Source organism: Melozone crissalis, unplaced genomic scaffold (genome assembly GCF_028551555.1).
Source record: "Melozone crissalis strain CALT ecotype California unplaced genomic scaffold, PUWL_Pcris_2 ptg000013l_1, whole genome shotgun sequence".
Taxonomy (NCBI): domain Eukaryota; kingdom Metazoa; phylum Chordata; class Aves; order Passeriformes; family Passerellidae; genus Melozone; species Melozone crissalis.
The window spans coordinates 50,694,867-50,719,518 of record NW_026535791.1 but is presented as its reverse complement, the minus strand read 5'-3'; the positions used below and the strand labels follow the sequence as shown (position 1 = coordinate 50,719,518).

Below are 24,652 nucleotides of genomic sequence, written 5' to 3'. Positions count from 1 at the left end.
AAGTCACTCTCTTCCAGAGCTTTGAGAAATAGAGCCTCTGTGGAGTGGGCAAGGTGCCAGGCTTTTGCTAATGTTTCAAAAACCCATGGACTTCATAAAGATGTAGTGTGCTGAATAAGGGTGGTTCCTCCTTGAAATGTTTAATGAAATATGCTCTGTTTGCAAAATACTCTAATGTTCTATTACCAAGGATGCTAAATGACACTTAACTTAGCATAAACAAGGAAAGTGATTTCTTATGTTCAAGATCAGGATTTTTTTCTCTGTAATGCATTGTGCAATAAGCTAATTGCAGCAAGACTGTTTCTTATTCCTCATTATGAAGCAAGGCACTGCTTGGAGGCAGAATACCAGACATGATAGACAGATGGACTAATTTGCTGTGTCTGATTCTGTGTTTCTGCAATAGAAATGGCCTTTACATCTCAAAAGCTAAATGTTGATTATGACTGTTCAGGCAAAATTATATGAATGTGTGATTATTTTTTTCTGTTCTTTCTTTAAATCTGAATTTGGACATGTGAGTGTCTCTGATGGATAACTGAATCAGCTGAACAGCTGGCAATATAAATGACTCTATATGTTTCAGCAAAAAAACCTCCCACTTTCTTCAGCAGCTTAAGTGGAGAGGTATTTTTGCACCCTTTAAAATAACAAAGAACCAGAATTCCATGATCAGCCAGCTTAACAATGGTCAGCCATCTGTATTATGATAAATTCAATGACAAGTATTTACCTTTATCCTTAAATAACTCTTGTTACTCCTTTCAAGACATCTGTATTATGATAAATTCTGTGACAAGTATTTACTTTTATCCTGAAATAACTCTGGTTTCTCCTTTCATGCTTTTTGGCACATGATAATAAACCTTGAGGTATTTAGTGAACCTGGAAGTCACTATAAATTGTAGGATAAGTTCAAGAGCTTCCACAGAGAGTAAAAGCAAATTACCACGTTTGTGGGAATGACATCATTTTCATCATTCAGTACAAAGAAAAGTATTTAATTGTCCCATATAGAGAAGCATTACAGATGAATACATAAATGAATAGCCATACATATGAGGTGATTTTAGGTCTTTTCAAACTGAGTGTTTGATGGCAAATCTGCTTGAGTTTACAGCTTGGTTCTGAGGGGGTGGGAGGAGTCCTGTCATTTGGAATTACTTGGCTGTATAGCAGAGCACACACACATTGCAGGGCTGGTGGCTGGGAGCACCAGTGTTCCCAGCTGGATAACTGCTGCCTCTAACAGTTTTTGTGCTGTGTGTCAGCTTAGATCTGATGTGGGCTGGCTAGGCAGGGGATATTAACCAAAAGGGTTTTACTGTCATCCCTCAATGTGGTAAGGAGAATGGGGTGGTTTTTTTTTCTTTGCACATGTTTGGCCGTTTTAAGACTTTATTTTATTTTTAGATTAGCTTCTTTGAGGGGAGTTCCACTGCAATACAGAGCAAATCCCCTTAAAGATACTTGCATTTGTGTGCTTATGGGGACTGAGCTGCTCTTTGTGGGCTGTTAGCTAAAGCCTCTGGGCTGCCAGGCTGTCCTGGTGCTGGAGATGAAAGGGTGATCTGCACCTGGAGTCAGCTTGTTTGAGCTGGCATCATCCATGGGGGGATGCAGCTGGGAGCCTGAAGGAGCCCTAAATTGCTCAGGAGAGGCTGGTGCCACAGGGAGTGTTCTGGTTGTGATGCTGCTTCCCTGGTCAGCTCTGCTGTCCATGGGAATTTTCCATAGCTGGCCCTTAGCTTGGCTGGCTGGGCTTCTCCTGGAGAGGTGTTTGAGACTTGCATAATTTATTCTTAGCCTGAGGTATCAGGTAAACTAGACTTAAATTATTCATGTATCTTTATTAAAATGTGTTTGAAACAGGAGCTTGCTTTTAAAATAAAGGTAAAGCCTTCAGTATGTATGTTTTGGTGATGCTTCTGTGGTTTTGTTTGGAGCAGTTCAGTTGACAATTTACTGTTTTATAGCTTGGATGCAAATTAATCAAATGCTTATTAGACATTTGCATCTTAGAGGAATTATTTAAAAAACCAACAGAAATAGATGAACCAAAACACCAAAATGTCCTGGTAAACAGAGTCTCACAAGCATTTTCAGTTGGTTGAGTGCACAGTCAAGTGTGAGAGATCAAGAAGAGATGCTGCAAATCTTACTTGCTGTTTCTGCAGCAAGCAGCATGTTGCTTTTGATTTTCTCTCACCTCATGTTTGCTCCTCTGTAATTGATTTAGAGGAGTGGTAGTGGTGGGAGGGAAGGCTTTAGGGGAGTGTGTGTTTTCTCTGCCTCTCTGATCTGGGCCAGCACTTGGGTGACTCTTAGGACTTTGTTTTGAAGGATTTATTTTTATGAAGAACCCTGTTCTCAAGTGCATAAACATTTTTATTCTATCCTTCATTAATAGCAAAATATAATTTGTTTTAAAAGATGATTTTCGGGGCATAAGGTAAGTCACTTCACTAGTACAGTGTTTTGAATCTTATTTTGAGACTGAGTGTAATGTCCCACTTCTGGAGCGTTCAGTTTTTGATTGGTCACTTGCTTTCACAGAGGTCATTAAATTAATGTTGAAACTTAATGCTACTTTTGTTTGAAAGTGTGTATATGGTTTGGAAATGCCTGTTACTGATTTTTTTTTTGCTTTCTTTTTAAATTACAGTCTATAACAACATCTTGTTTTTAAAAAATAAATTTGAAAGTGCAGATTTTATTAACTGACCTTCTGGTTCCAGGAAAAAGAATGGTAGTTTTTCTGCTTGCCTTCAATTGGGCTAGAGTTTCATTCATTGTGAACATACTGATTCTTTGCCAGTAATTTCAAGTACAATTATGTATGTTTCTCAGTGAAACACCCTTTTTACTGTATCTTGATAAATATTTTAAAGCAGTTTGTTTGACCTCTAGTGTTGAGCTGTGAAATTGCACCCCATTGACCCCAAAATATCTTTTATTTCAGAAAAACCAGTCTCCCCCAAATCAGGTACATTGAAGAGTCCACCTAAAGGCTTTGATACATCTGCAATTAACAAAAGTTACTACAATGTGGTGAGTGATCACTTTTTCTTCCATGTGAGCTGTTATATACAGTAGAATGTCATTTAACTAAATGCTCTCATCTGAAAAAAAAAAAAAAAGGGCAGTCTTGCCAAGAAGTACCAAAACTAGATAGGGGTATTGGTGGATTCTCATATAAACAAGATCATTATTAGTTTAATAGAATATCACATATGTGGAATCTTAAACATTGTGCAAAATTTGTAGCTTAAAGTAAGTGAATGATTGTCATTAATGTAATATTATGCTCATGTTTTGCTAGTTGTTAATTTCCTTTTTTTCTCCCATCCCCCACATGTGACATCAGTGTTCCCCAATCTCCATGAATTACTGAAATTCTGCTGTGTTAAACTAATTAAGTATACTTTTGTTCTTTTTGTTGAATAAGAGACTGTTTCCAAAGGTTCAATTTGCTTCCTTTGTATTGATGCTTGTAAGTCAGCTCTGTTGTTAACCTAAGGAATCTCTCCCTTATACTGTGCATAGATTTCACAGCAAGGCAGTACAGGCAGAGTGAGCCTTTAGCATACCCCAGGAATTCTTAACCTAGTACTCAGGTACTAGGTTGCATGTATGAAACAGATGCATGTAGGAAACATACCCAACCCTGTCTTTAAGTGTGTTGTAACCATGTTGAGAATCATGTATTTATTGAGGAGATACACTGGGAAACAAAAAAGCGTCTTACTGTTTTTGTTAAGCACTGCTCCCTGCTGGTGTAAAACCAAACCACAACCTTTCTTTCCCTTTTCTTCCAGCAGCTGCCATGGGTTTTCATTTCTATGACTGTTTTTAAGAAGGGTCATAAAGCATAATTTTCTGTTTTTGTCTTGTGTGGTTGTGGCTTGAATAGCACCTGGAGGAGCAGAGGTGTTTTGTCTGTAGTCCCTAATTGAAGGCTGTGAAGCAACCTCCTGCTCCTCCATCTGGCTCTGCTCCTGCCTCTGTCATAGCTGCAATTCTGTGCTGAAGGGAGGGCTGCAGTTCTTTGGCTACTGCATCCCATAACTGCTGGTCACAATGGAAAGTCTCTGCAGGCACACCCTTCTCTCAAACTGCAGGATGTAAAGATCTTGCTGTGGTATATCCAGTGACAAAATAGTGGCTTGATTTAATTTATTTTTGTTTTCACTGTATCTTTTTATAGTGTTTTTTCTTTTTAGGTTATTGTAGTGTGTGGATGCAAATTTGGGAGATGAAAGTGTACTTAAGTGAAAAGAAGAGAAAGTAAATGTTCATTTTGTTCAGGCACCTAAGTTATACCATACAATTTTGAAATATCACCTTTGGTTTGTGTGATTTTTATAATTGTTCCCTGTATGACCCTTTCTAATTGTGGAGGCTCAAGCTACTATACTTTGGGAAATACAGCTGTGACTGGCTTTGAAAGTAGTTTAATTAAAAAACAAACAAAAACCCAAAAAACCCCAAACCCTAGTGACCATCATATACCTACTCTTAGGATTAGTTTATTTTATGTCTTGCTCAGGTGCAACTTTCTTGGTACAATTAACCTGATGTAATGAGATGCCAACTGTTTTGACTGCTAATTACTTAATAACTGTTGATGACATTGTAGGGAGTGAAAAGGACCAGTTCATAATAATATACAAAATTGTTGTAAATTACACCACAGACCCTAGAGTGCTGGTCTTAAGTCTGTCAGCAATGAATTGGATAATTGTCATTTTCACTTTTTTCCATAGTGTGGCAAATATCCCTACTTTTTTTTTTTTATAGTCACTATTTTATTCTGATTTAGAAAATGAGAGGCTCTGCTGTACCTAGCCCATTGTTTCAGAGAAGTAAGACTGTACTACTGTGTCTGAAGCCTAAATTAGACATACTGACATTTCAATTTTCTTGAAATACATTTTGTGCTTCTGATGGCACAAAAATGTGCCATTTTTGGCTTCTGAAAATATCTATAGAATATTTTCAATTTCAATTAAGTATGTAAGATTTTTACATGTTTTGCATGTAGATAAGACAAACAGCAAACCCATTCACTGAAGTGAAATTCTGAGTTGAGTTTTTGTTCTGTCTTAAGCTACAGACAGGAGACTTCCCTGTGCTACATTTCATCAGTCTGTACTGATAATAAAGTTGAGGAAAAAGCAGAATATCTCTAAAAAAGCTTTTGGCAACTGGTAGCTGAAAGGATGTAGTTGGAGTGAAGGAGTAAATGTTAAAAATCTGTGTTTAAGGTTCTCTTGGCTACTAAGCTAGAATTGAGACTGGTACTCTGGGACTTTGTACTATTTTTGGGTTGTTGGCTGTCCCCACATGTGGATGTGCTGAGACTCTGGAGTCACCACAGTTATTTATTGCTGTTTACCCTGGGGAAGGTTTTGTGCAGGCAGCACTTGAGGATATGTTTTTTTGGACTGAGGACAGACTCAAAAGGCTGTTCAGAAAGTGATAGGAGAGGCTCCCTTTCTGGGAGGAGGACTGGGATAGGCTAAGGGAAAATACTTAATGTAAAGAGGAGACTGCTTTCCCCACTTTCTTCTGCTCTTCACCCCCTTGTGAACATGTTCTTTATTTCTGTGGATTCACAGCTCCGTCTGGAGTTTGTGAGACAAATCACATGCTTCTAGTCTGTGTGCTTAATTATTGCTCCTTGCACTACATGTTGCTGAGAAGACACATTTGTTATGCATGTACATTTGGCCTGGCTCAGGAGTTCAGGTTAGTGGAGAATGCTGAGGTGTTGTCCTCCATGAAATGGTACAAGTCTATAGTAGTGTGTAATATGAACCAGACTTGTGATGAAGCATTTTCCATGTAGAAGTAATTTAGTAGCCTGTTACTGAAGAAGTGGGTGTATTGTTGCATGTTATTCTCTGAAGATAGAGCAGGCATTACTCTGAGTTTTATTTTTGCTTCAGATCCCTTGAGAGTTTGTAACTCTGTATCCAGAATAAAATCAGGTTCTTTCCATTTACAGTTGCTTTGAGATTAGGTAACTATTCTAAAAGCGGGTGAAGAAATGGGCAAATTTCTCCACAGTTATGAGTATGTGGATAACTTTGTTTCCTTTTAAGTGTTTGAGAAGTAGTAGAAAATAAACACTCCTTTTGAGGTCACATTTTTAAAGTTGCATCAAGTTGTCTAATGAAGCTCATATAAGTTTTTGAGGGCCCTTGTATGGTATACTTGTGCAGTGCTTTACAATGCCCCTCTCAAGAGCCTGTTTTAAGGAGTTCAGCAAATTCTTGTGAACCAGGAAAATGACATACTGATCACAATTTTGCTCAACTTTGTGATATTTTGGTGAAGTGCCATACTAGTGTGATAAAATGTCAGTGTGCTACAGGATCATGCCCAAGTGCACCGCTGATCTCTGCCTTTTCTCCCACTGGTTTGGAAGGCAATCATCTTCATATAGGTAATTGTAAATGCATTTTTGGGTGGTAGGGAGCAGGCTGAGGTTTTGTGTGGCAGAACTGTTAACCATGTTGAATGTTGTATGCCATGTGCCTGGGAGAGCTGGTGCAGTCTGAGCTCAGCTGTGTGTGCCTGCCGTTCAGCAGTGACGGGCTGCAGAGCTGCAATGCTGCTCTGTCGTACCCGGGCGGATCCTGCAATGTTGTGGTGCAGCTGTGGAAACGAGGTCTGGGAGCTCTCATGGGGTCCTGCAGCAGCCAGAGTGCTCAGAGAGCAGGAAAGGGAAGAAAGGTGATTATTAGATCATGCGGAAGAGATGTGGATGTGAGGAATGTCAGGGATTTCTGGTGCCAGAATACTGAGTTGCAGTAATGACTACTTGTCACTTCAAAGCACAGTCCAATAATCCTCACAGCTTCTCAGTGAGGTAGGTAAGTCAAGCTGGAAGAATGCAAGATATCACAGAAATTATGTTTTAGAGCTATATAAGCAAGGCTATTTTTTAAATAATGTATTCAAAGTTAAAAACAAATTGTATGCAGTGAAAACTGTACTTGTTTAGAAGAAAGGGTAATAGATTTAATAAGTTTAATATGTTCTGGGGACAGTTGAAACTGTGTATATCTCAAGTATTGTGTAACATTGTGAATTACTAGAATAAAAACATGTGTAAGTGCATATGGTACTCTGCACAGGTTTTGTAACATAGTTTTATTTACAGTGGCATTAATTTTCCTTTTTCCTCTGTCAGGTTACTAATTCTAATTTTTAAGCTTTCTTGTTACTACCTTCCCCTGCCCTTAAGTCTTCTTCCTTTAATCCCATGTTCTCCATATGGCAAAGAAAATCCTCAAAGAAAAATCCAAACCAGCACAAGGAAAATAATGAAGTGTGTCCAACATGAAACTAGTTTTATTTCCAGCTTTTCAGACAGCTGTTTGTAGCTCAGAATGGGAGTAGTCTTTGAGAAAATGGGATAGTGCTGCAGTCTTTCAAGATCTTTAGCAAATTTGTTGATTTTTATCTTTCAGAGTCTTTTAATACTGTTTGGATCTTCATCAGGACACTGTGGTTTTGTCCCTGGCTTTCAGTCTCCTTTTCCCTACTAATTTTTCCTGCCAGTGTAATGACTTTGGGCTGGGAGATTTTTGTGGGAAAAACGATATTGAAAAATATCGGTTTTGCACTTAGTTTTGAACCTCATGGATGCCAAGTACTTTTATATTTGCATTTGAACTACTTGCTTTTTTGTTTTATGTATATAAAAGAGAATATGGAGTTAGTTAGTGCTGTGATTGGCAGAGACATTTTATTTCCCTGGTCTAAAGGGTCAAAAAATCCTCTTAGCTTTTTAAAAATTTGTGTGCCCATATTGTACTTTATGCTGTAATTTCCAAGTTAGTAGCCATAACTTTCCCTGTGACATTCTTCTGTCACAGTGTTTAGCAGAGAATGGAGACATTTTAATCTTCAGTTCAAGATTCAGACTTGCAACAAAAGAATGGACTCAAAAATGGTTTCTCTCTCTCTCTCCCTAAATGAATAGAAGCATTCAAGGAATAAGCAGAATCAGTGACACCAATGAAAGGAACAGTGAATTCTTCATTGACATACTGAACTACTTAAAGTTATTTCATCAGGTTTGCATTTAGGAATGAATGGCTTTTTTTATTTCCTAAGAGAGAGTATTGACTACAACAGTGAATAATGCACTCAATTACAGTTGTTCCTATAAATGCTGAAATGAGATATTACCGTAGACTTGGCAAATATGGCATGTAACAAAATGAGGTTTGTGCTGCAGCTTGTGACCACTGATTAGCAGTAAGTTTTTGAAGTTCAGCTCTGTTCACTAAACTGCATTTAATTCTGATGATTCTCTTGCTAAATAACTTTTGGAGGCAAAAAATAAGTCGCCTTCTAAAAGCACAGTAGAACCTGATATGATTTTAAGGGAGGATATCCTAAAGCAGACTTCCAAGAAATGGCCCAGTAAAATGTTTTCCTGTACATATTTGGGATTATTTTACTTGTTTGATTTATATTCAACCAAAACCCAAGTGTGTGTGCTGTATTTTATAAATACCTGGCTTTGCATCAGTCTATTGCAATTTTCTTATGGTAGTGTACTCCCAGTGTAAGGTTAGGCAGCACTATTTAAAAATAATGCAATAGTGCTAAATGTGTTGGTAAGTGAAGTTGGAAATTACTTGATCTTTGTAAATCTGTTAATATTCAGGTGTTCTAGCAGGTTATTTAGTGCATCTGAACACTCCACTAGCAATATTAGTTGCAATGTGTTGGAATTGAGACTGAGAAACTGACATTGTTCATTTCTCTTGCAAGTTCTATTGTGCTTTACCATCCTCTGATGATCTTTGACTGTTCTGAGGTACATAGGGGGAATAATTACTCCTGGCTTTGGAGGAAAGCTCTGTGTAACTCAAATTTTACAGCAAAATGTAGTGATAATCTTGTATACTTAGCATTTTTTTTTGTGTATAGCTAAAGATTGGTTCATCTGGTGTAGTGGTTTTTTTCCTCCTGTGAATTTCATAGACGTATAGTATTCAATATTTGCTGATATTTGCATTTTTAAAATAGGAACTCTCATTTAAGCTTTTCTCATGCTAAATAAATTTTAGTGTGCTTTAAAACTGGTATTGATATATCTTAAAAAGTACCAATTAGCAATTGTCATTTATTGTAGGTGCTACAAAATATATTAGAAACAGAAAATGAATATGCTAAGGAGCTACAAACAATGCTTTCAAACTACCTGCGACCATTACAAGCCAGTGAAAAGTATGTGAGTTTGTCCTGTGTTTTAAATTGAGATCTCTCAGGTATTGGGGCGGGTTAACATGGTCAAAATGTGGATGTCAGTGTGAATTTACCTCTGTGAACTATGTGATTCTTGAGGCAGGGATTGCTTTTATTCAGCTCGCTTGCTGATTGAAACAGTCTGGGCCTTGATCTAAGAACCAGTAAGCATTTTCTTTTAATGCAATAGATAGTATTAATGCACAATTAGTCAATAGCTGCACACCTAAACATGTTTTATTTGCTTTGGCTCCAGGTTAACCTTGACAAATACTTCTTACTTAATGGGAAACCTGGAAGAAATAAGTTCTTTCCAGCAAATGCTTGTACAGTCTTTAGAAGAATGCACCAAGTAAGTATCATGCATACTGGACAGAGTAAATGCTAACATGCAAATCTCTTCTATTACTTTACTTGTTGCATGTTTTGTTGGGTATAGATTGTTTTCCTTCAAGAGTTGTTGTCAGAGCAGCACAGTAATAGATGTTTGGAGAATGTATTGATTGATTGTACAGATACCTATTGCAATTGCAAAGATAGAAATTTTGATGTAGTTTAAAAGAAGCTTTGGATTTTTGTAATGCAAGTGCATACCAGTAGGAAAGTGGTGGTTTGGGGGGCATGAATTTTAAATATTTTCTTCAAAGTAAGAGGAAGAAAGAATGGAGCAACCTTATGTGATAGTGGAACAATGGAGAAGGAGGTAAGTGACTTGGATGAAGGACACTGTATGAGAATGCTTCTACTTGGTGTTCTTCTGGCCTGAGCAAAAGTTGTCATCTAAGTATGCTGGGAGAGGTGTGCAGGATAGGCAGAAAGAGCAACCTGAATTAAAGGAAACCTCTGAGTGCTTATCCTGCGCCATATAGGAAGCATGCCCAGAAAGAAGGGCATGAAGACACTAGTCCTCCTTCCATAATTTAGGCTGAAGTGGTAACTTGGTATTTTTCAGCTTGTTACCACTGTACTTGGACGTGTAAGAAAGGAGGTGACCATACTGCCTTTGGATTGTCCTAACAATTTTCTGAAACTCCACTGAAAGTGTAATTTACATTGATTACCTCAGTTGTGTCATTTTCTTTGCCTATATTCTATTTTTGTCTGACCACACAGGGAGCTAAGGCAACTTCTTAATACAAATTTTCTTGGTTTCTCCCAAGTTAGTAATTTGTAGTGCTACTGAGGGCTTAACGAGTTTGTTTGCTGTGAGAACAAGTGAATGTCTTGGATGGAGAAGAAAATACCTCTTTGAGCTTTGGATCGCCTCAGTGTGTGTTGTTTTGACCTCTCCCTCCTCTCCCTGAGCTGCTCTGTGTGAAGAAGCAGCCTTGTCATGACAAAGGAGAGGCTGCATCTCCACCAGGCAGTGACATATTCCTGGTACTGTTGCTGACTTCAGATCCCACATCCTCGCAACACCTGCCTTTTGTCCCTCTGTCCTTCCTCTAGGTAACTTAGACCAGAGAGAGGGGAAGGGAGGATGGTGTGTGTTCTTGAAATAGACCATTCTTGAAATGGTCTGTCTGATGCTGTGAGAAAGAAGGATAGTCATTCTGGAAAGGTTGACTTGATCAGTTAAATGTCTAAATCTCTGAAAATGTCCATTTGTCGACATACTCAAATGTTTCCTTTTGTTTCTTGTCACTGCTCTTTGGTGTCTCCTTTGCTTGTTACCATGATTTTGTTTCTTTGTATCACAAATTAAGGAAATGAAATACTTTGCATGGAACAGACTGTAATCTTTCAAAACTTTAAGTTATCTTAAAAATGAGAGGAAAAGAGTATATATATACACCTTTATATATACCTTTGTACTATACCTTTAAACAAATATTACTGCAAACTTAATTTTGACCTGCAATGTAAGTTTAAGTGATATCATAATGGAGCTTCAAGCTCAGAAAGCTTCATTAATAACTCTGCTTGCCTTAAACTGTTTTAAAGCACCTTTTCATAATGTCCTTTATTTCTTCTTTCTGCTAAGTGAAATGTTGCTATATAATAAACTAGAGGAACACACTGGGTGCTAGTAGGTGGGCAGAGAATGTGATGCCCTGGAGTTACTGAAGCTTTATTGCAAATGTTTTATTTTATTTTCATTTCACAAATATGCTCATCATGCTGAGTTGTATTTTCAGTTAAATTTTCATCATAGCACATTAACTTGAGCATACAGCATCTTCCTGTTTGGAATCTAATCCACTAATCCATCATGATTCCCATCATGTAGAAGAATGCTTGCTCTGCTGCCTTTTTTTTTTCCTTGTCATTTTGCCATGTTTTTTTGGCTGGTGAACCTGTTCTGTAAACTCAGACTAGCTCCCAGGCTGAAAATAGATTTATCATTTTATTTTATTTTTGGCAGAGAGCTTATAGTTCCATCATTGAGGCGCTTCATATTGCAACATCCGGTGTGGTGTTTTATTCTGACTTGACATGTCACAGTGACCAAATGCTGTCATCCTGCCAATTCCAATGCTGCCAGCCTACCTTGCTTGACAAATTCCTTTTCTTGGGTATGAGAGTTAAATGTTTTTTGAATTCCACACCCACCTTGAGACAGTTTGTCATTTGAGTTTTTTCTTTAACAAATCCTGGCATGTACTTCAGTGGCAGAAACTTTCCTGTGCTTTCCTCCTTTTTGCCTGCGCCACTTTGTCTTGTTTAATCCTCCTGGTGTTAAATGCTGGGTTGTGCATATGATGCTGTAGTGGATTATTTGTGTGTTTTGGGGGAAATGTTGTTTGGATATGGTTTGAGTTTAGTTCTGTGCCACCCTCCCACCCTGCCCACAGCCTTGAAGGTCTTCTGGTTCATTGTTCAAGGTTTGTCCTCTTTGAACTTCTCCAGGTTGGTGTTATTTCCACCTTTGTAACTTCTCTTCTTACAAGGGTGGTGTATGGAATAAATCCAACTAGCATTGAGTGACAGTCTTGTAGCTGACAGGCTTCAAAGGTGTTTTCTTTTGGCTGATCAGCTTCCAGTGCACTTGGTTCAGGATGGAAAAGAACTGTAACCGGCAAGGCAGAGAGATGCTGTTGGAGCCTTCAGCTGTGAAAGAGCAGATTTCTGACAGTGAAACATAGCAAGAGTGCTCTGTGCTCTGGTCTCTTGAAGAGAAAAAGTGTCCAGTGCCCTAGGTCTCATTCCAGGTCTGTAGTCCCATGCCAAAGATCAGTTCTGCAGTAGTTCGCACAGCAGAAGAGTCTCTGTGAACAAAGTCAGTGTCCATCAGGTGATCTCTGCCCTGATACAAATGATCTCGATTGGAAGTGTTGCTCTTTGGGTATTTTTGTAGCCGGAGAGTGGTCCTGATTTGATCTCCTGCTCCAAAAAGGATTCTTCCATTCACCTGGTAGTAGAAGCTGTCAGTCCATGGCAGTATTTCTCAGTAAGGAGGGACATGTGACACACAGCCCTGGCTGGTGACAGCAGCCTACATGACATGACATGATAGATAGATATGGTTAGATACATAGATCATAGATAGATATGATCTAGATATGATGTCTGTAGCAAATGGAAATCCTTTATGTAGTATCACAGGCTTACCTCCTTGCTCTGCTACAGCCATATCTGGGGTTTGTCCTCTCTTTCCCTCATGTCCCTGCTCTTGCAGCCACAGGAAACGTTGTCTTGTTCTGTGTTTAAGTGCAAGAAGATACTTCATTTTTGGGGATGATTCTGAAGGGGAATGGAATTTAAGAAAACTTCAAGCAACAAAAACAGAGAGGAGAGGCCAGAGTGTGAGGGGGAGACTATTTAAATCTTGTCCAAACCTCACTAGTATTTCAGGGTTTGTTTTGGACTGCAGATACAAATTAAGTCTAAGTCCCAGTATCATCCTTTACTTTTGGTTATCATGAGTATCAACAGAAATAAGGGTATTGATATTAAGGGAATTTGATTACAGTGTCTTTGGATATCCTGAGACAAACGTGCATAGAAACTAATGTCTGAGAGATAAGACAATTAGACAATTAGTGAAAGGTGTGGTAGTGAAAAGGGTGAAAATTAAACTGAAGGATTGTAAGCTGAGTAGTGCCTAATTGGTGCAAGGAGTCTCTCAGAAATTTGCAGTGGCCCCTTATTTCATAACTTTGTTAACTGTGAAGCCTCAAGAAGTAACATTTAGTTTCTTCACAAACTGCACCCTTTGGGGCTCAATTACACTTACTTTTTATTTCTTTCTACAAATTACCATGCACCGGGTGGCTGTTGAAGTCTGGAGAAACAGAACTGATAGCTGTTGGATGCAACTCCAGCAAGCAGACAGTGTTAGGTAATTTAGATGTAGTCACATGGTGATTCCTCTAGCAAGTGTACAACAGCAGAGGCTTTGTTATGGTTCCTTTACATTTGCAAATGGAATTAAAACATGTATCTGGTCTTCTTTTAACGGAAGTTGATATAACTTAAATATATCTGTAAATATTTATATGTGATTCCTTTTTAATAAAAGTGTTAAATATGAGAATGAGGTTGGGATGATAATTTCAGAGTAAACTGTAAAATAGATATGGTCTTTATGGAGCACATTAATTACTAAAAGGTTTATATGATGTGGTGATAGGCATTAAATTGTTGATTTTTTTTTTCAGTGGGTAAAAGACATATAGATAATTTATCTGCTGAAAATAGTAGAGCACTTGCAACTAAAATGCATGGATTAGAAAAGTTAAAGTGATGAGTTACCACCCCCTTACAAAGTCTATTAATTATTTTAATTCAACAAAGAATGTGCTGTATAAAGTGGCAATGCATGTGCAACATGTGAAAGAGAATAATGCCAGTCTTTGATTCTGCTAAAAGAACAGCAGACTGAGGAGACACAGATGTCTGCTTGGTGCAAACAGCCATAATTCACCCTCCACCCCCATCACTACAGTATGAAACAGGAATTTAACCATTTTTAGCAACTGTTTATTGGAGCCTCTTGCTATTTAATACTGAGTTATATGCCTTGAGTATGTCTTCAGAGTTTGAGACTTTGGCTGCATCTATTACTCGAAGAATGTATTATTAGCTCATGGTAGATTTATTAAAGGGGACCAGCTGCTTGGCAGGAAATGCTGCTTGGCAAGGCTGTAAGAATAGCATTCCCTCAGTATGCTTGGTTTTCCCCTAAACACCTGCAAAAGCAGCCACTCTATTGACTGCAGAATCTAAACTTCTTAAAAATAAAAGACACAGACTGAAAATATGAGCCCTAGTCTTTGATATAAGGAGTGTTGATACTGTGACCTGAGTGTGTCTGGTGTGTTAGCTGGGCATTCAGCTGTCATTTTTTGGGTGTCTGTAGCGAATGTTGCTCTCAAATAAGAGAGTATGTTTCCTCTGACTCACATTTGGAACACCTCTACAGTCAATTATTACTTCATTTTGGGTGGTCTTCCCACTCTGTACAGAGGGACTGAACGGCTTAATAGGAGACAGACTTACTGTTTTGGAATTTGGGGGAGAATTTCTTGGGAACTTTGAATTTTGACTGCTACGAGCAAACCTAAGGACTGGGACAAGATGACTGTGTTTGAGCAGAAGGGGAACATCCCCTGCCTGCAGGAGTGGTTGTCCTGGAAAGCTGAATGGTTTATTTCCTACTGAAGTTCACTGGGGCATAGCTCACTTTTTTTTTAAAGGGGAAATGCTTAATATTGCTGTTTAGGAACTTTATGTACATGTCCGGGACAACAACAGAAAATTCTGACTTCTTTAAAATTTTTTTTCCAGGAAAAAAAAAATATTATTCCAGAAAGAATTGTTGGAGCTAATCTTAGAATGAAGCTCTTTGACTGTGTTAGCAGTATTTGCATCAAGTACTCAGTGAGGGCTCATTTAGCTTTACAGCTGATGTGAAGAGTGAAGTACTGGTTTTAAGAGCAGTTAAAAAGATGAACAACAGTAAAATCCACTGTCGTGGCTTGCAAGGAAGCAAAAATTCAGCATATTTATTTTATGTAGCCTTTGTGGAAGGAGAGCAAGTGCATGGAGAAATTGAAACATTTCATCTTGCACATGTTGTACAGTGGTTTAGACAAGGAGTCAGGAATAAGTTTGTTATCTAGGACTGATGAAAGCTGGTGGTTCATCTTCTGGTTAACTTCAGTGTGGGTTAGGTTATACAATTGGCCACACAGCCTTCTGCTGAAGAGGCTTAGTCCTTCCAGTGGGAGCTGCTCTGTAGAAGAGAAGGATTTCATCCCTTCTGTTGCCCTTATGCTATTGCACAAATCCAAAACATGGTCCTCTACCAGCCACTGTGAAGAAAATTAAACTCTACCCCAGCCAAACCCAGCACACAATATGTACTGTTTTTCTGGTGTTTAATTTATTTCTCTGTCTGGTTACTATTGCAGTATTTTTATATTTATTACTCTGTTTTTAGGTTGCCTGAAGCTCAGCAGAGGGTTGGAGGGTGTTTTCTAAATCTGATGCCACAAATGAAAAGCTTATACCTTACATACTGTGCCAACCACCCATCTGCAGTAAATGTCCTCACAGAACACAGGTATGTTAACTTTGTGGTCTTCTGAGTCTGATACAAAAATGCAAAATATGCACTTGAGAAAATACAAATATACACTTGAATTTTAAAGCTGTGATCTCTCTTTTGACATGCTTGTTGTTGTAGAACTTGTTTGAGGAAAAAAACCTCTACACTTCTAAATAAAAGATTAAATGCCCCCTGAAACAAAGCTGCTTCATGTGGCCAGGACAGCTTGTCACTTTTGGCAATGTATTATCAACTATTTGAGAGAATTTTTTCGTTGAAAGAATGCATGCTGGACTCTGAATGTGTAAAACAATCTTTACTGATTGTAATCTTTGTTTTAAAAATGTTGAGATAAAAATGAGTTTGTGAAATTATGGCAAAATTGACATGACTTTGGCTCCTTAGACAGTTGGTGCATTGTAACTTAGCCCTGTAAATACCTGTATATACTTAACTTAAAAGTGTATTATACCCCTAGCTTTGCTTTTGAGTGGTGTGAGAGAAGTATGAGGTTTACAAAATCACTATTTTCTGTAAGAAGTAGGATGCTTAGTTAACATGATGTAGGGTGCTCAGCTTTTGGACAGACCTTAAATTTGCCCTGTATCATCTTGGGGGAAAAGTACTGAGGCCAGAATTTGATTAAAATAGTCAGCTTTCACAAGCTTTTGCTATATACTTGTGTTCTGCTGACCCTCATGCTGAAGCAGCTGTCAGTTTGGGGCTATTTATGCTTGCTTCTGGTGCAGGACAGAATCATGTCTTCTTCTTGGAGGTCAGCTCTAGGACAAATTCTGACAGGATATATGTTCTTTTTACTTCACGCACCCTCTCCTCTTTGTCTTGTTGTGTTGGACTAAGGTAAAGATATTTTGAGTACTCTTAACACTTAGAAGACCAAAAGGATCACAATAGATTTTTTCCTGTAGTGTTAGCTTCTTTTAGGAACTCAAATTTTGTTTTAACAGCGATATTGTGGTATGTTTGTGAGCTTTACTCATAATGTTATGAAGACACAAAACCTTCTAATTACCAAGTACTATGAACTTCCATATATGTTAATAATACATGTAACTGTATTCCAACCCCACTGGAAAAATCAAGCTGCAAATTCACATTACAGTATAGGCAGAAAGCAGGTAAGTTTTTGTCATTAAAATTCAGCAAGACAAAAATATTTTTAAACCCCCCTGATGAAATCTCAATGTGTTTGTTTTCTTTCAAATGACCCTCTTACTACCAGTTTCTGTAAATAGTTTTCAATACTTTTGGGATTAGAATTTTGTTTGTTTGATTCTTTATGCTCTTTCCCAGAGCTCTGGGATTTAACCTATAGATGGAAGATGACATGTGATAGCAAAGTGATCATCTGCATTTCTTTAGATTTGGGAATATCTGTAAAGGATTATCTTGGAACTCAGAGAAACAGTGATAGAAACGTGAGTGAGGAAAGCTGGTTCTTCTGCAAATGGAGAAGAGAAGCATTTCTTCTCTTTCATTTTTCTTTTTGTGTAAGATGTCCTTAGAAAAATTCAGCTTCAGGTCTCTAAAGTCAGCTTGACATCAAATCCTGGTGGAGACAATATAAGTGTGATAGAGGAGTTAAGTAATTTGATTGTGGAAGTTTGTTTGTATGAGAGCTCAAGGGAGGACAAGTTGAGATGGACAATTTTCTATTTAATGCTATTGTGTTACTAGGCATGAGTCAACAGAATTGCATCCTATTCTTTCTGATTACCCACCTTTTATTATTCTATTACCTTAATTTTTGTTGTTCAACATTGCTGGAGGTAGCAAGTGATCTGTCTAAATATTCTGCTTGAGACAGCTGCCATGAACAAATCAGAAGGTGGCTTTAAGCAGTTCTGAATCTCTGCCTCTCAGAATGCTGGAAAACTTCTTAGTTACATTGTTTCAGAGCAGAAGAAAACAGAAATAACAAACTGATTGGAAGCATGAAGAAATGTAAAATACTCAGAACTGTCTCTTTGTCTGTTTAGCTGAAATGATTTTAGTGTGTAAAAAATCCCCTATAAACCTAAATTTTAAAGTTGGCCTAAGGTTTGAGGACAGCCATGATTGTAGTAATGGTGAAACAATCACACTGCAGTTTATACTGGGTAAAATACCAAGATATAAGGTTTTTAAGGAAAAAGAATGTTAGTTGGCTGTTTTGTCAGTACAATTTTAGAAAAGGGTCCAAACCCATGTGTTTTAATACTAGCAAAAATAGGGTAGAGAAATAAGTGTATGTGGAATACTTGGACTTTATTATTGTGTTTGTAGCATCTGTGCTATTCACTAGCATTTTAGAGAAGAAAAGGGAACTGTCTGGAACAGTTTGATTTGGAACATAAATTCCTACTGTTTACAGAAGGTTATTTCTTGCCATGAGCTCTGTGCAATTCATAAACTGAACACATATACTATTACTATACCTCTGAAAGCCTTTTTATGAAAAACCCTACAAATATCAGATTCTTATATCACAAAATTAGTATTTTCTTCTTAGTTTATTAGCACACTTGTTTTTCTGGGAGCCCATACCAACAACAAAAAATATCTCCAAGATAATTGCTCTAGATGCAGATTTTTACATTTTTTAAAAAAAATATGACTTTTATTAGTGGTTTTTTTACTGTCACTGGCTAAAAATAGCTTTAAGGAAATTAGCTAAAGCATTAACTGTATTTTCTTCAGAGTGACTGGATAACTTAAATTAAAATTGTAAGCAGTTGTCTGGTTTGGTAGTGGGGGTTTTACATGTCATTTTCTGAGCTATCAATGGTGCTCTTCAAGCAGTCTTGTAAGACCTGTTAAAATGGTGTTGGCACCTTGTAAAGTCTCTGTGTGTATGTACAGGTAAAACATTATATTAATGTGCTCAGAATTACTGTGCACTTCAAGACACTTATTTTGAATAGCATTCTTGTGAATTAGGTTCTAAATAGCAGTCCTAGGGATGGGGTTGGAGATGTAAAAGGGGCATTCAACTGTCTTATTTTTCCCTTTCTTTTAAATGCCATCCAGTATGAATGCAAATCTGTTTCCACTTTATCTTTTGTCATTCACTTCTTGATCATATGCAGCAGCAACATGAGGGCTTTCATTCAGTTAACGCAGAATAAGGGTTTGTGTGTGCATGTATGTTCATGTATGTATGTGCATGTTTATGTAAATACACAGTCTGGGCTGAAGGGAGTCAATCATGTTATCTCAAGAATATGACATTTATCATGTTCAAATCTTCAAAGCCACAAGCACCTTTCATTTCATTAAGTTAAATTATTAATAGTCAGACTATTAAAAGACTATTAAAGTCATTGGAGACCTGAGTGTGTGTGAACATAAAGAAAGGGGAATAAAGCCTAATGCAACCCATACACGAGTTCAGGTTCCAGAGCTATGTGTTTCTGAAGGTGTATTTTCCTCTGATAATTACAGCAACAACAAAATCTTTCTGTTAAGTTTGGGAACAGATTCTTTTCTTGGTTCCAGTTGTAGCTTTATAAGTTTTATCCAGATGTTAAAGTTTGCATAGAAAATAATTTCTCCGATTTTATGCTGTCTTCAAATTTGGTAGATACCTTTTTGTCTCAGGAATTGTTTTGGAGCTATTGCATACTTTTTTTTCCAGAGTTTTAATTCCTTCTGCTTAATGAATCAAGGTTTTTGAAGGATTAAATAATTTTTCCTCAGATCTGTCATTGTATCTCGTAATTGACTCTTAAGCCACTGGCTAGAGCTGAAGAGGTGGAGTTTGCCAGGTACAGTTGGGTGGTGCTCTGGCAGAGCCCAGAGTTTTCCATGTTCCCTTCTCAGAGTGGCTGTGGTGCCGCTGTACACAATCCCTATTTTATTTACTTTATTCCACAACAGTCCCAGCTTTTTGGCTCCATGGTATCAGGTTTAGTTTTGCTTGAAGATGCCAGTTCACATCTAAGGGTAGGTATTCCAATATATGGTATTATTTTAGGAGATAGTTTTGCTTGCTGGTGAGACCAGTAGTGCCTTGAGGGTGTAGAGTTTAGTCAAACTAGTACTGTTCCTGTGTGTGCTTCTGATCACAAACATGTGCTTGCCTTCCAGTAAGAGGAGTAACAGAACGAGCAACTGAAGGTGTGAAAGAGTGAATGTCCTGCAGATTAAAATGCCCAGTTGGATACAAAGTACAGAAATGGGTAATTGGAGCAGGATGAGGACTGTCAGGAACATGAAATGTTACCTAGCTGGAAAAGATCACAAGCAACAAAGTTCAGTGCAACAAGAAAGTCTAGCAAAAAGGAAAAAGAGAGCAGGCAGAAGCTAGGACTGGGACTTCCAATGGACTATATCCAAAAATGACAAGAGGAAAGATATTTCAGTAGGGGATTAACTGGAGTTTTGAGAACATAATTTAAAAAAACAAGTGTAACAGGCTCCACTGATCAGTGGACAAAAAATTCTTTTGAGGAAATATGGACAGTACAGACCCAATAACCAGCATCAGGTATGTAATTTTGGAGGGGTAGAGTGGGGTGTTCAACTTTTTTACTTTGTTTAAACAGCAGTATATTTATTTTAAAACAGAAGAAAAATCTTACCAGAAGAAAATTTAATTTGATGAAAAGGCAGTTGAAAATTACTAACACACACCTGCACTTTTTTTTTTAATATTGCGAAGTGGCAAATACCAAGCCAATTCTCAGCAGCAAGAAAGCTATGCACAAATCTTTACTTGTTGAAACATTAATTTTGCTAGATTCTTCTGTTCTCTGAGATAACATGTCCCAAACATATTCTACACTTGCATCACAGACCTAGCAGTCTGGATAAAATTTGTGGAGCTGGAGCATGACAATTACTCTGAGTAACTGGAGCGTGGAATACAGATCAGCTTGAGTCAGAAAACTCTTTGTGCTTCCCCCACTTTGGTGGATCCCTGAGCCTGCAAGTGTGCAGGCTGATGTCATACGCCGAGCAGCAGTCTCTGGGAGAGGAGCTGGGCTGGCAAGTGTAGCCCTAGGAAATCAAAAGCTGCAGCACAGGGGTTGCTGAGCTGAGCTGTGTCACGACGCTCTCAAAATGCGGTGCCTGTGTGCAGTCCTCAGACCCCTCAGCAGTGATAGCTCGTGCTCCATCTATTACAAACAGAGACCTCCTTCAGAAGTGTAAGTTGTGATTTTAAATGTTTGCAGTTTTAGTTCCTGGATCTGCTTTCCTCAAGGTTCAATGACCTTTTTTTTTTTTCTCCCTTTCTTCTGTTACTTGTAGGCACATCTGAACTTTGTTTTCTTCCCTCTTCCAGTGTGATTTGTAGCTTTTGAGGCAGCTGTTCCGAGAAGGATTTGAATATATTAGTAAGGCTTAAAGACAGTTTTCATGGTGACCTTTAAAATATCTCAACAGCATGAGAACCAACTCCAGTCTGGAGTGGGGAGAACTCTTCAGGTTGACATTTCAGAATAAATGAAGCACAGGACTTTTGTATGCTTCTCTGCATTTTATTGTGTAAAGTGATGTGAGTAGTGAATTAGTCTCATCTGCCTCTTTCTGAAAAGCTACTTGCTTAGGCAGTTGTGACTGAGTTGATGATTTCACTGTTCAAAAGATTTTCCTGTTCAGCTAAATGATAGCTTTTTATTAAAACATACTCTTAACTGTGGGCTGCAGTTTCATTTAGCACATACTGCCTAGGAGACTTGCAGGCATCAGTTGAAATTGTGACATGAAAGAGCCATTGTCTTTGGCAAAGCAGCTGACACAGACTTTTTTATGTTGCAATTAATTATAAAACAGTTGTGAGCTGTTGTCATGTTCGAACAGTATTTTAACCCCCTCTTATGTTTTTGAAAGTAAAAGTAAACCCTTCCATTATGTCCTGTATGCTATTTGTCTTTTGTGACTAAATGAAAGAGACTCACTTTAAGCTTTGAGCTAAAGTAACATCCGCATTTTGATGGATATTTTATATCCACAAAGCTGCAGAGATGCTGGGTTGGTAAGCATGAGTGGAATGCTACAGTGGTCTGTATGATGGAACTGCTCAGACGAAATTTTGGGTACTATTGTATTAAAGGAGTGTGTGCTGTGTTCAGACTAGAGCTTGAACAAGCAGACATGTCAAAACTTGTAAGAGGGAAGTGTAGAAGTGTATGAAAGAAAACATTGTCCTCTTGGGAATGTTGGGAGGAAAACTTCGTCATTCAGTTTTAATTACACCTATTAACACTGCTCCCTGTTGATGCCATTGCTAAGCCTGTTTTTCAGGACTTTGTGTATGTTTCAGGTGAGCTGAGGTTTAAACTTGCTCCATAGATTTCTATATTGTGATTAAGTAAAAAAGGTGATGATCAGCGCCAAGTGTCACTTGAGCGGAGAATGGTGTAACTGAGTTTGTTTAGTTAAAGCGGTTGCAGAGTAGACAGTGAAAACAAGATAATGCCAGCTTTTTATTTCAGGTTTCCAAGAAGTCATTCTTAATTCAAGTTACAGTAAATTTTCCCCTGCTTTTTCGCATGTATTTCATAATGCTGAAGTTGAACAAATGGAAAAATGATAATGAAAACTAGAACCAAAACCAGTGAAACAGTAACCAAAGTTTCTCCTACAGTAAAAGCATTAAAAAAAAAAGGGGGAGGGGGAAGTCTGTACATTTTCTGAGTGGATAGCTTAGCAAATACTATTTCTATAAAGCATTTGTATGCACTCAACAGTATGGAGATGGCTGAAGTAAGTAGGAATGGGGGGTTTTGCCCCTTAGCAGTCTCAGGGCAAAAATGAGGGCTGTTCAGAGCACTGTTAAATTGAGTAGCCTGTGGTATTTGAGATTGGCACATCCTGTGGAAGTGCAGCTTTGTAGGGGTGAGAGAATCTGTGTATTACACTTATGGATTGTGCTGCCTGAAATGGGGAAGAGTAGTAGATACTGTAAAAGGGCAGAATTGGTAGAATGAGGCAGCAGGAGCTGTGTCTGACTGAAGCAAACAAAATGCAAAGAATGAATTTAAACAGCTACTTCCTCTTGGTTCTTGTAGGAAATATCTTTAACGTTAAGAAGATGAAGTATCAAGTACTGTGTGTAACCTGACTTTATGATGCTGAAATGGGTAGGGCTGATTACAGGTGCAATGAATGGATAAAACAGAAAAGCAATGACTTGCACATGATCAGTGTCACGCACATAGGGAATTGAAATTTAAAACCAATGAGTGCTGTGGGACAGAAGGGCTTTCCTGGTGAACTTTGGTAAAGCTTCCTGTGTAAACTGGGTGTCATACCTTTATTACTTACTGGAAACAGTTTCTTTTAACTGAGTCAGGAGGAGAGCAGGTGACACCACTGTAGCCAGGAAGCCTGATGTTTCAGGGAATTACCCTGAATACTTGACCAGGAAGTGGTAAACCCAAGACACAGTTACAAGTCAAAATTTGTAGTTTTGTTTTGGTCAAGTTCTGAAGTGGTGTGATTTTATGCTAAGCAAGGGCTGTGATCAAGGAAGCATTACACAAAATAGGTCTTCAGCCTCTATGTATTCAGAGCTGGCCAGCCTCAGTTAAATTTAAATTTAAGCTCAAAAGTACTCGGGTTCATCTGTGTTGCATTATTATAACACTTCATGCAAGGTATTGTAGGAAGTTTTTCAAGGTGTTTTAATTTTGGCTAAAACCTGTTTATGTCATAAGCTGATTTAGAAGGCCTGAAGTTGCTGATATATCCTGTTTAAGAGGGATGCAAGGTCTTTCCCAAGTGTGTCCAGCTCTTCTCTTTGCATCTTTAAAATGCACAGCAGATGTTGAGAAATCCCCTCACCCTCTTTTTGCACTCTGTAGTTAAACGCAGCTGAAATGGCACAAATACATAGACTGAGGAGAGCGTGGGCCTTCTTAGAGTGGGGACAGAAAGCTCTTGCAAGTGGTGGTGTAAAATGATGATGGACCTGACAATTCAGAAACAGTGCTGGCTATACATAAGCAAGGTGTAGTGCAAGTAAATTCTAAGTAGCTAATCCGAAGACAAGTAAACTTGGAGTAAACTGTATGGAAAAGTACCTTCTTTTCTGTGAGCTGGGGGAAACTAGGTGTATGAGGGGTGAAGGATCCAGGTGGGATGGTGGGTAGAGCACTTAGATTGGGATGGGAAGGTCACAGCTCATAGAACTATGGAATCATTTAGGTTGAAAAAGACTTTTAAGATAAAATCCAACTGTTAACCCAGCACTTCCAAATCTGCCAGTAAACCCGCCCCTAAGCACCATATTTGTGTTCTTGTTCTGTCTTCACGACATCTACTTGGACAAATGACATGAATAATCAGTGTCACTTGTTCTGCAATGGGAAGGAGTGTGTGTGTGCCTTGAATGCAGTAAGATGTTACATTTTTAATAAATTACTTTCTGTATTTTTTTTAACATAGATTTTTGCCTTTAGAATTCTGTGTTCTTTTGCAACTTGTATTTTATGAAGCCTGGCAATCAGCCCAGATGCTGCTGTATCTTCCATTATGAATGGAGAGGGCTCATTTTGTTCTTGGTGATTTAAACTCTTGAAAAGCTAGTCCTCCTCCACCATAGTCCTTTAAAATATCTGCATTGTAAGCAGAAGATGTAGCTATTTTGTTTCCTTGATGGCAAAGGGAGCTGAAATTCTCAGTTCTGGTGTTTTAACTGAGTTGCTGTAAAAGTTGAGGGGCTGGGCCAGTTCTGAATTACTCAAATAATTAAAAAAATATCTGGAGAGGGGAAGTAGCAATTCATGATACATGGAGAGAATGGATTTCTTACAGTGGCTTTGCTGTGAAAAGAAATGTGTTGTGTGAGTCCACACTTAATGAAACCCTAGCTCATTAGAGAATATACTGCACGGTGATTATTTCTACCATTTGTATCAATGTTGGTAATTTTTT

The 24,652-nt window shown here is 38.1% G+C and overlaps 1 protein-coding gene across 5 annotated transcripts in view; it reads left to right on the top strand.

Annotated features, from left to right (window-relative positions):
• ARHGEF7 (Rho guanine nucleotide exchange factor 7) overlaps positions 1 to 24,652 on the top strand; it is a 116,951-nt gene that overhangs the window by 57,638 nt on the left and 34,661 nt on the right. For all 5 annotated transcript variants that reach the window (XM_054272277.1, XM_054272276.1, XM_054272275.1 and 2 more), the window contains 4 exons: positions 2,966 to 3,054; positions 9,164 to 9,258; positions 9,533 to 9,628; positions 15,662 to 15,784. In XM_054272277.1, the coding sequence (XP_054128252.1) occupies positions 2,966 to 3,054; positions 9,164 to 9,258; positions 9,533 to 9,628; positions 15,662 to 15,784 (403 nt within the window). The remainder of the gene's footprint in view (positions 1 to 2,965; positions 3,055 to 9,163; positions 9,259 to 9,532; positions 9,629 to 15,661; positions 15,785 to 24,652) is intronic.